Below are 16393 nucleotides of genomic sequence, written 5' to 3'. Positions count from 1 at the left end.
GAGCTATATCCCCGGCCCCAACACATACTTTTTATCCCCTACTTTTTTTGAGTGAAAAGTCAAGAAACTACCTTGGATAGGTGCTGTGCTCATTTTTTTACCAAGATACAGTCAAGGCATTGGTTGGGCCACATTCTAATCTGGTTGTTCAGAGATGCTTCACTAGGGAAGATAGTATCTCTCCACTTACTTGTGTACTTGGCAAAATGTATTTCCATACAGCTGTAGGACTTGTTTGTGCAGCTAGATCTCTGTCACAGCTCTTAGAGGGTAGCTGCAGTCCCACCCACATGGCTGATTCATGAAACCAGCAAAAGGAGTATCTGTACCTTAGGGAGGCCTCTTTAAAAAGATTTTAAACAACCTGGGTAAATAACTCAGTGTTTGAGCGCTTGCCTAGTGTGCACAAGGCCTTGGGTTCCATTCCCCTCCCAGCTCTCCACCCTACACACAGAAGAATAAAAGCTGGGCATGATGGTGCACGCCTGTAATCCTAGCACTCTGGGAAGCTGAGGAAGATGATGACAACTTTAAGCCTAGTGTGGGCAATTTCGTGACTTAGCAAGACCCTGTTTCAAAATGAAAAATACAAAGAAGGGTTGAGGATGTAGCTAAGTGTGAAGACCTTGGTTTCAATTTCCAGTATGGCAAAAAAGAAAATGAAGAAAGGAATTATCAGGTAATGTAATACTACTAAGAGTCTTTGCTTGAAGACCTCAAGACCTTTTTAAAATAAGTTATTAGTGATGGTCTTGAACAAGATATTATAAACTTGGGATATTAGGAATGAAAGCAACAGCGGTGCTATCTAGGTAAATATAATCTAGTATATTGCCCACTTGAGTTCTTTATAATATAGGATTGTTGAATTTAAAACATCTGAGTATTTCAGGATATATAGATTTAGTATATAAGATAACTACAACATAATAGAGGGAAATGTGATCTCTATGATGTGAAATTTATGTATGCTAGAATACTCAGTACTAACAAAAAATAAAAGACAATAAAATTAAAAAATAAATCAGTAGCTGAGCATGGTGGTGCACACCTGTACTCCCACCACTTGGGAGGCTGAGGTAAGAGAATCACCACAAGTTTGAGGCCAGCCTGGACTACATAGTGAGCTCAAGACAAGCCTGAATTACATAGCGGGAGCCTGTCTCAAAAGATCAATAAAGAAGAAAATGAGAGAAAGAAAGAAAATACTTTTACTTGACCAAGAGAGGCCTAAATCCCTCTTGATAAACTCAGCAGCAACTGTTTTGAGACCTTATTTCCACCTGCAGAATCACATCACATTTGCCATATTCTCTTGTCTACAAGACAGACAAGGGATGTATCTGACACTATTCTGCCGACGTCAAAGATCTTGCATACACTGGAAGAGAACCACCCAGACGTGAATGTGCAATGGTGGAGACTGCTGGGCTAACATTAGGGCATCAGCCATATGGAGTTGCAGCTCACTGCATGATGGGGATGCTGGTGAGCTCCTCTGGACCTCAGCTGGTCTCTGGTCAGGAGTCCAGCTGATGGATGCTCCAGGCCAGCATGTAGGGCAGCTCACTGTGGGCCGCACACAGAGAGAGTGTGCACAGCTGTCACCACAGAGCTTGTGTGGCTGCCTCAGGAGAGATATGACAGATACCCAGGGCACACAGGATCTGATGCCAGTGGGGTCAGTAGGCCTGGGATACTGTGTGTGTTTCCATCAGGAGGGTTGTGAGGACCCAGCCAACAGTGCACAGGCTTATTGTGGATGACTGCAGAGGAAATTGCGCACAAATGCAGCCTGCACTGTAGAATGCAGTGTCTGTTGTGAAGGAAAGAGAAAGAAGCCATTAGGTTGGTTGCTGTGTGTGCAGAAGGCACCTCTCCCAGTAGAAGTCCTTTGAGTGTTCATTGTCCCCTAGGACAGCCAGGGGAGGGCCAAGGGATTGGTGGTGAACCTTCGGCACGTATTATTGTGTTTTTCTTTTAAGACAAAGGATGTCACTGTGTGAGTTGTTGTTTTCTAAACTAAAACCTCAGTAGTCAGGTTTAATTGTAGTGCTGGCACTGTGTGATAAATAATTGGGTTATGGCCTTCGGTTTGGTGCTCAGTCTCTATAAGGGATTCATCCTCACTGACCTAGGGGCTCTGCCTTCTGAGCAGATGGCTGGACCCACTAAAGCAGAATGTCCTTAGTCCACACCATTTACTAGTTGTGCATCCAATGTGCTCCCACCTGACAGAGCTGACAGTATTTTACGTAAAAGATAAATGCTTAAAGGATTCTTTCCTTTATTCCCCAGCAGATTATAAAGCCAAACTGAATAGATTGCTAAGTGGCACAGTCACACTTTGGCTGCTCACCATCCATGTATACTGTCTACACACATGTGACTTCTCTTATGATAATCAAGCAGCCATATATTTCTACCTAGCAAGATGCAAGGGAAGCACTTATTCCCCTCCTCCTAAGTGAGAAGAAACACATTACTCCTGTCGTAGGCCATATTAATTTTTACTTAAATCTAATCATACTCCCAGTGAATATCCTGCTAGCTACAGACTAAATTGTAAATTTATCCCTTGCATAGAAAATAGAAATGGGGCTGAGCATGGTGGCACACGCCTGTAATCCCAGCCCTCAGAAGGCTAAGGCATGAGGATTGTTGTAAGTTTGAGGCCAGCCTAGACTACCTCGTGAGTTCAAGGCCAGCCTGAACTACACTGTGAGACCTTGTCCCCCTAAAAAAGTAGAAATGGGAATAAAACAGAAATAAATGCTTAGTTTATGTGAATAAACACTTGCATTAAATACAAATGCCTATAATACAGTAAAAACCCACAAAACTACCACAATTCTTCTTTCTGTAATAGGCTTTGTGGCTGTGGCTTTTATGAAAAGTTTTCTCCATCAATGAGTAGTTCCATGTTTCTCTTTCCCTCAGCCACACCCTTAGCTGCTGTGTCTTCTCTATCTGGGTTGAGTGACTCAAGTCTTCATTTCCCATTCCTTTGTTCATTGTCTTGCTCTTTTTCAGTTGTAATTTTCCATTAATCTTTACCATACAGCTTGGGTGTATCAGGTGGCTCCTAAACTCGGTCCTCTTTGCCTCTGTGCTATATAGAGTACTCCAGTTTCCCTTTGGCAGTTGTAAAGTCATCCCAGCCAGTGCATTAGCTGTCCCCTTCGCCACCTCTTAATTTAATGGCATGAAGGGCCCAAAATGTCCAGGTAGCTGTCCTGCTTTTCAGTGTGTTGGGAACATAATTGTAGCCTCCTCTTTGGGGACTAAGATCTCCAAACCTGCAGTGCTCTTTGTTGCTGAGATCAGAAGCAAAAATGTCACCCGATCCATTTCAATGTTAGCTTATCTGTTCTTGGATCTGTATGTTCTGGTTGTGGGGAGTAGTACTATAGAGCTCTCTGATTCATAGCCATCTTTTTCTGAGACAGATCCCTTCCTTTCAGAGGATTATGTCCCCATTGGCAGGTAACTGAATTTTCAGTAAGGTTTTTCATCTTTCATTTTGATGAGCTACTTGTACATGACAGGTATCTGGTCAGTCAAGCTGGTTGCAGGGACCTGCTCTGATTGAGGTGACTGCGCAGCGAAAGGGCTTCCTTGACTAGAGTCAGTGGTGTGTGAGTGCCATAAATGCAGGTGAAGCATTTTCTGAGTTGTTGGATGCTGGTGTCCGTGGAAGCATACAGCTTGGGTATAACAAGTAGCTCCTATATACCTAAGTAACAGCGAGGCAGATACACATCCAGAATCCTGGTGCTGTCCGGAATGTGGACGCCAGCACCCTGAAGTAGCTTTGGACTCTGGAGAGGGAGCTTGCTCAGGACCACCAGAACCTTGTTGGTCCAATATTCAAACACAGAGGAAATTTTAGTGCTTAGAGATGGTATTTTAAAGGATTCTTCATGAGAGAATTGAAAAAAGGGGCAAAGGGTATGACTGGCTATCCTGAAGATAAGAGACCATCCCAAGGAGACATCATGAGGCACTTGTCTGTCATCTTATCTTTTCTCCATGCCTCTTTTTTTGGGGATGGTGGTGGTGGTTCTGGGAGTGGAACCCACAGTCTTACACATTCTAAGCAGTGTTCTCTCGCTGAGCTACATCCACCACCTCCTTACCTTTCTCTTTTTTCTTTTTTTCAATTTTTGTAGTTACTGGCTTGAAAACCTCAATTCTTCTGCCTCAATCACCCCAGTGATGGGAGACTTCTCTTTCTTTTCTTATCAGCCACAGATAGAAACTAAATGCCTATGCTTCAGGGGCCAAAAAGCCCGAAATAAAAAGAGAAAAAAAGTTGAAAAGGGAGAAAGAAACTGCCACTTAAGATGGCTACAAACCCCAGGGATAAAATAAAGGAATTTGAAGTTGTATGTAAGAGGAAGTACTATGTGACACAAATATAACGGTTTTGATAGGAGAGGTGCTAATTTAAAACAACGTCTAGATCAAACTTAAGGTACTGATTTAAAATACATAATCTGATTAAATAGATTATGTGCTGTGATCAAAAGATGTGGTGAACGTTTCGATTAAAAATTTATTACAGGAAAAGATACATAGCCATTAAACCCCCTCAGAATCCTCTCTCTCACTTTGAACACACTTATCCCATCGTTCTTGCCACTTTCTGAAGCAGTTCTGGAAGTCTTTTTGGAGTGTCTTTACAAGATGTGATGAATAATACAGCTAATGCTGCTGCTGAGTGCCCTGAAATGGAAAGCCAGGCTCGTAAAAACATGATGGTGCGTCCTCACCCATAGTCACCAGCTTTGGCACTGTGCAATTTGTGGCTCTTCCCTAAAGTCAAAATGACCATGAAAGGTAAATGTTTTGAACGTATTTAGGATACAGAGGCAGCTACAAGAGCACAACTAAAGACACAACTCGTGTGTATCTCTTTATTTTAATACAAATAATTTTAAGTAAATGTGATGAATTTTCATATGTTAAACAACTAACAAATCAAAACAAATTTTTCTCCAGTCAAATGTTATTGGTATATTTTAGATATACATAATGATCATATTCTTTTTTTTTTTGTTTTTGGTTTTTCTCCGGTACCAGGAACCGAACTCATGACCTTGTGCTTGCCAGGCAGGGGCTTTGCCGCTGAGCTAAATCCCCAGCCTCAGTGATCATATTCGTCATAGGGAATTTGTACCTGTACATGCTATAACTTCTTTTTTTCCCCACTCTCCTACCTTCCCTTCAACCTTTCCTCCCCTCCCCATTTACAAAAGCTTAAAACAAAGTTTTATACTTTGATCTAATTCAAAATCCAACACTTATACAGGTTTTTGTTATATAATAAAACATTAAAGGTGCTAGATTTTTTGCCTGTATAACATAGGCTCTAACAACTTTTAATATTATTTTAAAAAGAAATTGGAAAAAGTTGAAAAAAATTTATGGAACTTGACTAGGAACTTGAATTACAGTTATACTTAGATATATCACGAACTTTAAACATTGTACCTTCTATAGTCTTAAAACAGTAACTAAAAAAATGGGTAAAATTGAACGTGCCCCATATTTAAGTATATCCATTGCTGAAAATACTCCTTACTGAATGTAGATGTTGTGATACAATAAATGGTAAATTAACATTAAATAACGTTATATTTTTGGTATTTATAATCGACACATGAAACATGGACTCTCATTAAAATAGTAAATAAGGTTCAGTGCAAATGAAGATAAGGCCCTCAGATATTAAAATTGAACTTCTAAAAGGTAACAAATAGGGGCTGGGGATTTAGCTCAGCGGCAAAGCGCCTGCCTTGCAAGCACAAGGTCGTGAGTTCGGTTCCCGGTACCGGAGAAAACCAATAAAAGGTAACAAATAAAGGGTGATTAAGATAATCACTTCACTCTTTTTTCCATTGCAGCCTACTGTTAAATCTGAAAATAATGTAGGTAGATAGATTTGAAAGATTGCTAGATCAGGTAGATACATAGAACCTTCTAGTGGATTACTACATTAAAGTTTATTCTGACAATAAAGGCCCCTTGTGCCTAATATTCAGTATTATGAAAATTCGTGATTTTGTTCAGTCATTAACTGGTAAATATTTTGCTCTTATATATTAGCTAACATGTTCATTTCTGTGCTTGTTTTAACAGCATCTCAGCTGCCGTGTGCCTCCACCTCAGAAGGGAAATAATACGCTTTTGCAGGCTGCCTGTGGGGTGTCTCTACAACTTCCCATCACACACTGTCTATCCAGCTTTCTCCAAAACTACAGGTATAACATGACCTTGACAGCATCTTCTTCCATAGTATTCATTTAGGACAGTTATTAATAACAAATAAATTGACCATCTTTTAGTCCTTTGGTTCTGGTGTGAGCACATCCTTCATTTACAGATTTTACTTAGAAGTTAAAATCAACAGCCATTCCCATTAGAGTCTTCAGACACTCCTTCATTATAGAGGCTTTGGCAGCATCTTGTCACGTCCTGGAGTCCTGTGTACCTCTCATTTTGGCCTTTACTTACCCCAAACTTGTGGTGGAAGAAATTGCCCCCCATCTGCCATGTGTGATGATGCATGAATGTATTTCCAGCATTCAAGGAGGATGAGCTAGGAGGATTCAAGGTTCAAGCCCAACCTATGGAACTTAGCCATATAGCAAGACCCTGTCTCAAAATGAAAAATGAAAAAGGGGTTGAGGATGTAGCTCAGTGGAAAGGTTCAACCCCTGGATTCAATCTCTACTCCAGGAGGGAAAAATTGCTCCTCTCAGCCTTCTGCCATACATCATTAAAAGAACAATTGGCAGGCCACCTAGTGGGCTGTGCAGGAAACATGCCCCTACAGATGCTGAGCCTGAGACCATCCATACCCAGCTGCCCACTTTACTGTGGATCATGGATGCCCCACAAGCTTGACATAGGTACCAAGGCAGTCCTAAGTCCTAACACAGTATGGAACCCAATGTGGGCCCTCTGATATATTCTGCCTGCAACAGTGACTTTTCCTGTCCTCTGTCTATTGACACATCAGGGTATGTGAGGTCACTCCTCTCCTAGACCCTGTGGGATTCCAAAGAGATTCTTGGGATTGACTGTGTGAAAGACAGTGGGAGTTTGTGGACTGTCAGACATCACCACTAACCATCATACAGGGGATGGAGCTCAGTATCGTGTTGCTGTTTTTCATCTCTTTAGTCAGGATGGACCTAATAAAGAGCAGGATGCAGGAAGCAACACACTTGGCCAAACTTGAGACAGATGGACATCTTTAACATTGGATGCTGTGGACAACAGGTTGTCCCATTTTCACCCATACTATAAACTAGTGAGCAGTGGCTAAAGATTTTCTTCTTCAGGTAAAAAAAGGTCAAAATCAACCAAAACGTCTATGATATCGTGGGGTACACAGAATAGGAATCAGAACTGCACCTGCAGGGTGAGGCTGTAGCTCTGTGGTAGAGTTTGCCCAGCATGTGAGAGGATCTTAGTGAAATACCCAGTGCTGCGGGTGGGGAGAGTTAAAAGAAAAATAAAAAGCCTGCAGATGGCCCTATATAAACCACACACTGCAAGGCCTTAAAGGAACATTCCTCATTCCCTTCAGAGTTACTACATGCTGTTTTACTTTTGAAAAAACATACTGTATGGCCCTTGGAAGAGGTATTCAGTGGAACTTTCTTGTCTCTGGTAGGCCTTAGGTAACTATTTTGCAGTCGTAGTCATCTTCTCCACTTTTCAAATTCCACAATAACATAAACTCCAAATTCAGTATCTTGTCCCAATCTTTAACCTGTTCGTTTTTATTTCAGTTTTGTGGTCCTGGGGCCTTCACACTTAGCTACATCCTTAGACTTTTTATTCTTCTTTAAGACAGGATTTCACCTAGTTGCTGAGTTCCCTGGACTGCTCTAGACTTTGTAGTTTTTCTGCCTCAGGTTCCCAGAGTGCTGGGATTACAGGTGTGTGCTATCACACGTGACTCCTTAACCTGTTTCTATAAATTTTCCATCTTACGCAGTTCACATAAGAGCTAGAGGCCAGAGTGGGTACATCCTCCATTGGCACTTGTTAACCGTAGATTATCCCACAGGACAGGCAGGTGTTCATTTGACATGAGACTTACTTGAACCTAATCTTCCACCTAAAACAAATTTACGTGATATACAGTTACATACTCCTCTGTTGAGTGTTGGTCGTGGTAACGTTATGCTGTATATTTGCATTCATTTCTGATCTGGATACCCGTATCAGTGTGAGTGGGTGTCTTAGAAAGTTACCTAAGTCCCACATACCACATGAGTTCAGCCTGTCTTAAAACCTTGCAGCTGGATATGAGGCTATGCCATCTGAGGACCTCACAGTTAAAAATGAAGTCTCTATTGATGATGACAGTTGTAACTGCTCACTGAAACCTGCTCCCTAGTGATGCAGTAGACTGCTTCCCTGAATGTACAAATTACACACATAAGTTTTGTTCTTCTCTTTTGTAATATTGGGGATTGAACCCAGAGCCCTCATACTCACTAGGAAGTGCTTTGCCACGGAGCTACTTCCTCAACCCCTCCCCTTTGTGTGTGTGTGTGTGTGTGTGTGAGAGTGAGAGAGAGAGAGTGAGTGAGTGTGTGTGTGGTGGAGAGAGACACGGTCTCACTAAGCAGTTGAGCCTGGCCTTGAACTCACTGTGTAGCCCAGGCTGGCCTCAGACTGTGGCAGCCCTCCTGCCTCAGCCGTCAGTGCTGAGATTACAGGCGTGTGCCACCATGCCCAGCTCGTGTGTTTTATTGGGGATCAGCTCTACCACGGAGCTTACATCCTACATTCTTAGCCCTTTTATTTTTTTCTTTTGAGATAGGACCATGCTAATTTTCCAGCCTGGCCTCAACCTTGTGATTCTACAGCCTCAGTCTTTTGAGTAGCTGGGATCACATGGTTTGCTCTTTTCCATCAATTCACAGTCTGCTTAGCCCATGACCCAGGTATATTCTTTATTCTCTGCTAAGATATACACCACCCTCTACACTACTAGTAAATCTGGTAGGTTACTAAATAATAATGAAAATTAATGCTTTCCCTAAGAAACATGTATCTCTACTCTCTAACTTGCTCAGAAGACCACCCACTGATTGAAGTCTGGTACTGTGTCTTCCACCTTACCACCATGCCCTTGCGTGTCACACCATAACTACCATAATGCCTGTTTCCTTTTGGTTCAACACATTACCACATTCTGAAATTATTTTTTTTCCTTTTATTAACAGTACCCTTTAGCTGGGGCCCCAAATCTACAGCACTAGACCTTACATAGTTTTCTTTGCTGACTTGGGCCATGTTATCCTTAGTGAAACCATGCTCCTATGTGCAGTGGTCACTAAGCATTCCCATGGTTCTCTCACTGGGTACTTCCTTCCATCTGAAGGTTTCTGGGCAGAATGGAAATAGTGCAGTCCCCCTTATCCATGGCGATACTTTCCATCATGGTCATTGGTAGCTAAAATTGCAAACAGTACAGAAGAACGCTATATATACACTATGTTTTTAATGTAAATACAGTCTTTCTCAAAATACATTATCCTGTAGTCACCCTTTACTTTTTAGCGCTAAGGGTGCAACTGAAGTTCTTGTGCATGTTAGGCAAGTACTTTACCACTGAGTTATAACCCCAGCCCTCTCTACTTCATTTTTTAGACTCTAGTTAACTATGGGTAATAGACACTGGCAAGTGAAACTGAGTATGGAGGGCAGCTGTATTTAGTTCTGTGTTAACAGGACAAGCCTTGGTCAAAGGTCCTGCCATTATTGGTACCAGTTTACCAGCCTTTGTAAAACAAAGTCACATAACTGCCAACCAGCAAATTTGCCACCCCTTTAAAATCCTACTTAAGCTGGGGTTATAGCCCAGTGGCACAAGCGCCTGCCTGGCAAGCGCAAGGTCCTGAGTTCAGTTCCTGGTACCAAAAAAAAAAAAAAAATCCTACTTAAAAGAATTACATAAATACTGCTTAATTGGTGCAGGAGACATGGTCTGTTTTACAATAAGCTTGTGAGTCTATAGTTCAAATGGAATAGATAGCTGATGTGCACTTGACTAAGTATCGCTGTCTGCATTCTTTAGTTATGGGATAATCTATGAGGAATAGGCCAAGAGGTAAAGATGTGTCACAACATAACCAGCATCTTTCAGCAGCTTACCTTGAATTCTGACATGCTTGACCTGTGTTTTGGGTTTACATGGCAAAGTAGAGTATTTGGTTATAGGCTGTGTTCCAAACCTTCATCATATGCCCAGTAGGGTTCTTCTTAGTTGTCACCTTTATAAAAGATAACCTTTGGGGGGCATAGTCTGTCACCCTCAATTTTAACTACTCCACAACATAGGTATTGTGAAAAATGTTGATGAGCCAAACGTGAATGGATTGGTTTATAATGTTTTTAAAATTCATGTTTTCCTAGGGCCGGAGGTGTAGCCTTGCTATGGATCTTCAAGTTTTCAATGGAGAAAACCCCTACAAATTGGAGGAATATGAAAAGAGCTTCCAGTATTTTCCATGCCTTACTAATCCCATGGAAACCCACACTGAAGCAACACTCTGTGAATGTGAGGAGTGTTGGAGAGCATTTGCCTTTTCCTCACACCTGAGTCAATATGTAACAATTTCTTCTGGAGAGAAATCCCAAAAATGTAAGGAATGTGGGAAATGCTTTGCTACTTTTACTCAACTTTCTGCTCATATGGAAGTTCATACTGGAGAAAAGCCCTTCCAGTGTAAAGAGTGTGGGAAGTGCTTTACAAGTAACACATACCTTAACGATCACAGGAAAATTCACACTGGAATAAAGTCGTACAAATGTGTGGAATGTGGGAAAGCCTTCCTGAGGTGGTCAGGCCTGACTGAACACTTACGAGGAGTTCACAGTGGAGAGAAGCCCTTTGTGTGTAAGGAATGTGGGAAAGCCTTCTCGAGATCCACTCAGCTTAATGAACACACCAGGACACACACTGGAGTCAAGCCCTATGAATGTAAGGACTGTGGGAAAGCCTTCACTCAGTACTCAGGCCTTGCCACCCACGTACGCATTCACAGTGGAGAGAAGCCCTTTCAGTGTAAGCAGTGTGGGAAAGCCTTCACTAGGACCTCAGGCCTTATTCACCATGTGAGAACACACACAGGCGAGAAGCCTTTTGAGTGTATTCATTGTGGGAAAACCTTCATTACTGCCTCCCACCGTACTAAACATATGAAAATTCACAGTGGGGAAAAGCCCTTTGTGTGCAATATCTGTGGGAAGGCGTTTGTATACTCCACATCCCTTAACATTCACATGCGAACGCACACTGGAGAGAAACCTTACATCTGTAAGGAATGTGGGAAAGCGTTTGCTGTTTCCTCACGCTTAAGCAAACATGCAAGTGTTCACCATGGGGAGAAGGCCTATAAATGTGAGGGTATCAGTGTTGCTATTTAGCCCCTCTGTGGCCACCCTTAAATACTGACAGTGACACCAAAGATCATTGGTTAGTCTTATCTGCTTTGTGTGAGTTGTAATGGCTCCCACTGGCATAGGTGCCACCTGTTCATCTGACTTTGAGTTCCCCTCTGGAACTTATTTTTGGTAGCGCTGGGGATGAACCCTAGAGCCTCACACATACTAGGCAAGCACTCTTCTACTGAGCTACATTGCTGACCCCTTAAACTGTTTCACACATAGCTAAGTCTGAGCACTTTTGGGGGTTATGGTGAGGTCACTACTGCAGGTTGACCTTGACTGGTGCTTGGACACCTGGTGATGGTAGCATTAACAAATGCTATGCATGCGTGTCCAACCTTTGACTTGCTTGGCCTCATTGATTGCGGCACATATATAATGTAGTTAATGTATATATTTAACAAAATTTCCTTTTAAAAATATTTTTATGATAATACTAAATAAAATAAGGTAAGCAACCTGTAGTTATAGGGTGGACCTGCCTGCATGAGATAACAGATTTGGTTCTGCCCCTTGTTGGTTAACGGCTGGCTATTCATCTGAAAATTCTCCAGAGCCCCAGCTGGTACAGGACCAGGTGGACTGATGAAAGGCATTCCTCTGGGTGTCCTTTGAGCCCATTGATCGTGCTAAGCATGCCAAGAAGGAAATGGTCCCTATCTGTTCGCAATGACTAGTTCACATTTGTAACTAATTACCCCTGTGTTTCCTTATAATATCTAAGAAGTCTACCTTGTTCCCTAGATCTATTTTACCTGTCATGGTTTTTTTTTTTTGGTACTGGGAATCGAACTCAGAACCTTGCGCTTGCCAGGCAGGCACTGTGCCGCTGAGCTATATCCACAGCCCTATATCTATTTTAGATCCAAGTAGTAATTCCTCTGCGAGTATAATCCCATCTCTTCTCTTTTATGTTGAGATTGCTAATATCCCAGCCATGGGTCCCATCCTTGATGTCTTTATCAAATGCTTTTTCAGCCAGACTCTTTGTATTTTCAATCCAAGCTTTCTGAGTTTTTGTAAGATAAGCAGTATGATTTTTCCAAATTTCCCAATTCTGGTTCCTTTTAGTATAACAGTTCTTTGTTGGATTCAAGTTTTCACATTTTACTACATGTAATCACGTGGAGCCAAGCTCCTCTTTTAACACTTTAATTACAAACCTCAGATAAATTTTCGATTGTTATCACTCTTCAGTTCTACCTATCACAGATTGCTTGAATAGAGCTGTATTCCGGCAAGGTCTTCACTCACTCTACCCCACTTTCCTTTACCTCCCTCCTCCCTCCCTCCCTGTCATCTATCCCTTCACTTTGATGCTGGGGATTGAACCTATTCTAGGTTAAGTGCTCTACCACGGAGCTACATCAGTAGTTCTTTTTTTTTTTTTTTAAACATTTTATAGTACTCTGGATTGAACCCAGTGACTTCATGCTAAGCTGCATTCTCACCCTTTTATTTTTATTCTGAAATACACTATCACTAAATTGCCTTGTCTGAGTTTGATCCTCTAGCCTGTCTCCCACAATGCTGGGATTACAGGCTTGCACAGCAGGCCCAGCTTTTGTTTTAAGTTTTTAGAAAGAATCTTGGTAAATTGCCCAGGCTAGCCTTGCACTTGTAGTCCTGGTGCCTCAGTCTGTAAGGGAGCTGGAATTACAGGGTTGTGCTAACTCACCTGTTTTTGTGTTTCTCATTCCCAAATGACCAGTCACCTGTACATTCCTTCGTGTCCTGATTTTTTTTTTTTTTTTTTTTTTTGAGATAGACTCTCACTATGTAGTTCAGGCTGGCCTTCAATTCATGGCAACCCTTGTGCCTCAGCCTCCCAAGTTCTGGGATAACAGGCATGCACCACCATGCCTGGTGTGATGTCCTAATTTCTTGAGTGCACTTAAGAGCATTTTCAGCTTTTGCTTATTACTCAGATGTGCTTTTACATTTTTAGGATTTCTTCCTGCAGCACCACTTTTCAATACCAAAATCTATCATGCATTGCTTAGGCTGCCATAACAAATTTCCTCAACAAATGGCCTAAAATTTTATTTTGATTTAAATGTAAAAATGAAATGTACAGAAATTTATTTTCTCTCATTACTGATATTGGATGCCTAATATCAGAAGTACCAACCTGGTTGAGTTCTGATGAAGGCTGTCTTCCTGCCACTTAACTGCCTGCCTCTTCATTGTCTTCACATGATGGAGACTGAGAACGAGTTCCCTTTCTTTTCCTCTTTTGTGATCCTTAGCTTCCCAGAGTGCTGGGATTATAGGCATGCACTACCACACCTGGTTTGACCATTTTTAATATTAAATGTGATTATGTTTATGAATAAACATTATAAAAGATTTTTTGTAAATATATTTGAGTAGCACTGGCACGTAATTTTTCTTACATAAGGAAAAAAAATAGGGACTAAAGGTGTACTTCATTGGTAGTACACTTGCCTAAGCATTCATGAAATCTTGGGTTTAAGTTCCAGTACCATGAAAAAATTTAAAAAATCAGATGAAGTAGAAAAAATGCATTAAGGATGTATCTCAGGTAGAGTGCATATGTGTTCAATCCCTAGCACCACCAAAACAATTTTTTAAAGATGGCCATCATGGTATTTAGTAGATGTATGTAGATTATGCCAATATGATGTACTCTAGTGGGGTGTATACCTGTTTTACCTAATTTCATAAATTTATCAGGTTAAATTATCTAGATTTCGAGTAATTGTTTACTGCCATAGGTATCCTTTTTCTACAGTTTTAAGCAATTTGCTCAATTTCTTTCATGGTTATAGAACACTATGACTTGTAGCATCTTAAAGCATTTTGATTATATTTTTCTAGGTACGTTTTCATTTTCACATATGGAGCAAAGTTTATATATTTTTTCTTATTTTTAAACATTTCCTGGTTGTATAATTTACTTTGAGCATCTTTTGCATTCTGGAATGATTACTTTGTGCATTCTTTCTCTTGTGTTAGTCTCAGCAGAAGTATTCAGATTTGTGATCTCTCCTCCCCTTTCTTGCTATCCTTGGGATTGAACAGATGTTTCTCATATTAGGCAAGTGCTCCACCACTGAGCTGTATTCTAGTCAGGTTTGTGGCTTGTCTTGAAAAGTCTAACCTTTCTGCTGGGAATGTAGCTACTAGTAGAGTGCTTGCCTGTCATGTACAAGGCCCTGAGTTCAATCCCCAGTATTAAAAAAAAAAAAAAATTAATCTCCTATGCTTTCTATTCCTTTAATTATGTTAGTTAACTTACCTGGCCATATTCGCCTGGTTTTCTTTTTCTTTTGGTTTGTTTTTGGTGCTGGGGATCAAACCTAGGGCTTGCTTATGCTAGGCATGTGCTCTTATCACTGAGCTACACCCCTAAGCCCAGATGTGTCTTTATATATATTCGAGCAGGAAATGAAAAAAATCTGAATACTTGAAAACTTTCGACTAACAATCCTTTTCTTTTACCTTGACATTTAGTCCATTATGTGTAATGTAATTAGTAATAAATTTGAAATCATCTGATACCTTGTTTTTTGTTATTTATCTTGTACTTCCTTCTTGTATTGATTTTTCACTGAAATAATTTTAATCTTGATGCTTAAAATTTATCTATTCCATTACTTACTATCCTAAAACTTTTAATTCCTTTTTGAATTTGTGTTTGGTAATACTGTTTCCACCCAAGTGGACTAAGTATTTGCATACAGTCACTCCTACTTTGCACCTCCTGAGTGCACACTCCTTAATGTCACTAAGTGCAGTGCAGGCTCACACGAGCCACTGAACAAATGTGGAATCAAGATTAGAGCCCTTGAAAAAGCCCCAGCACATGTTGTAATGGATTACAAACAGCCACAGCTTCTTTGAAGTTATTCCCAAAATGATGAAGTCTTTGTTTCCCGTTTTTGTGTGAGCTGGTTTTAGGACTCTCTGACCAATAGAAATCAGAACTGAGCCGTTCCAAGGTCATCCGCATATGGCTTTTGATAATAACCACTACTTTCAGCTCATTGTTATTAGGTTGTTTGCTACACGGTAAAAACAGATTTGTAACACAAACTCCTTGGCACACAAGCTGATAAACTTTTTTCGTAATGAATCAGAGGAGCTTCCCGATCTAGGCTTACTCTTAGTAGTACTGAAAAGTTGTTAGTGGTCAGAGGTACTGAGCATCTCTGTGACCTGAGGTGAGGAGATAAAGTAAGTCAAGCTTTGAGCGCATCTTTTTCTGCTTAGGGATCCAGGGCACTCAGCAGAATTGAGGGCAGGAAAAAAAGTCGATGGGAAAGATGCAAGAGGATTGCAAATACATAGGAGAATCTTAAATCCTGCCAGTTATTTTAGTGATTGCCAAAAGCACCGTTACAACGCTCCGGGCCCTCTCGGATCCTTTCTGTTGGCCTGTGAACCTGCTAGCACGGGCGGAGGCAAGAGGGGTATGTTGGAAGGATCTAGAATGGCTATAACCAACTTGAAAATAGTGATTCCAACACCATCAGTGGTCCAGAGTGGTTTTTTTTTTTTTGGTAGCGGGGATCAAACTCGCGACCTCGCGCTTTCCAGCCAGGCACTGAGCCGCTGAGCTACATCCCCGACCCTAGTGTTCATTTTTGGGGCAACAATGTCATCCATTCTCCTAATGAGCTGTCTAGAGCGAGGGATCATGGAAGTGGGCGGCGCAGGTAGAAAAAAATCGAGCTTCATCTAGGTGAGGCCACAAAATGAGCCTTGCAATGGAAACCTTGCCACAGGCCTGATCCCGCCTCTAAGCCGGCCCCCACGCCTGGACTACGATCCGCCCGGAGCCCCGCCAACCTCCGTTCTGGCCTCTGCCCCTTCTTCGACCACCTGACCCCGCTGCGAGCCGGTGGCAGGACTCCGCCGCACTCCCGCGGGAGGAAGCTGGGACTCC

General features: G+C 41.5%; 2 protein-coding genes across 3 annotated transcripts in view; both read left to right on the top strand.

Annotated features, from left to right (window-relative positions):
* Positions 1–13264, top strand: part of LOC106146326 (zinc finger protein OZF-like) — an 18139-nt gene extending 4875 nt beyond the window's left edge. Inside the window, exon 3 of the mRNA XM_013505049.1 lies at positions 10447–13264. Coding sequence (XP_013360503.1) covers positions 10447–11460 — 1014 coding nt within the window. The 3' untranslated portion in view covers positions 11461–13264. The remainder of the gene's footprint in view (positions 1–10446) is intronic.
* LOC102025923 (zinc finger protein 561-like) overlaps positions 1–16393 on the top strand; it is a 34845-nt gene that overhangs the window by 3409 nt on the left and 15043 nt on the right. The gene's annotated exons all lie outside the window — the stretch shown is intronic.

This window comes from Chinchilla lanigera, unplaced genomic scaffold (assembly GCF_000276665.1).
Source record: "Chinchilla lanigera isolate Chin_1 unplaced genomic scaffold, ChiLan1.0 scaffold00094, whole genome shotgun sequence".
Classification (NCBI taxonomy): Eukaryota; Metazoa; Chordata; class Mammalia; order Rodentia; family Chinchillidae; genus Chinchilla; species Chinchilla lanigera.
This window is presented reverse-complemented; position numbering and strand designations above follow the sequence as displayed.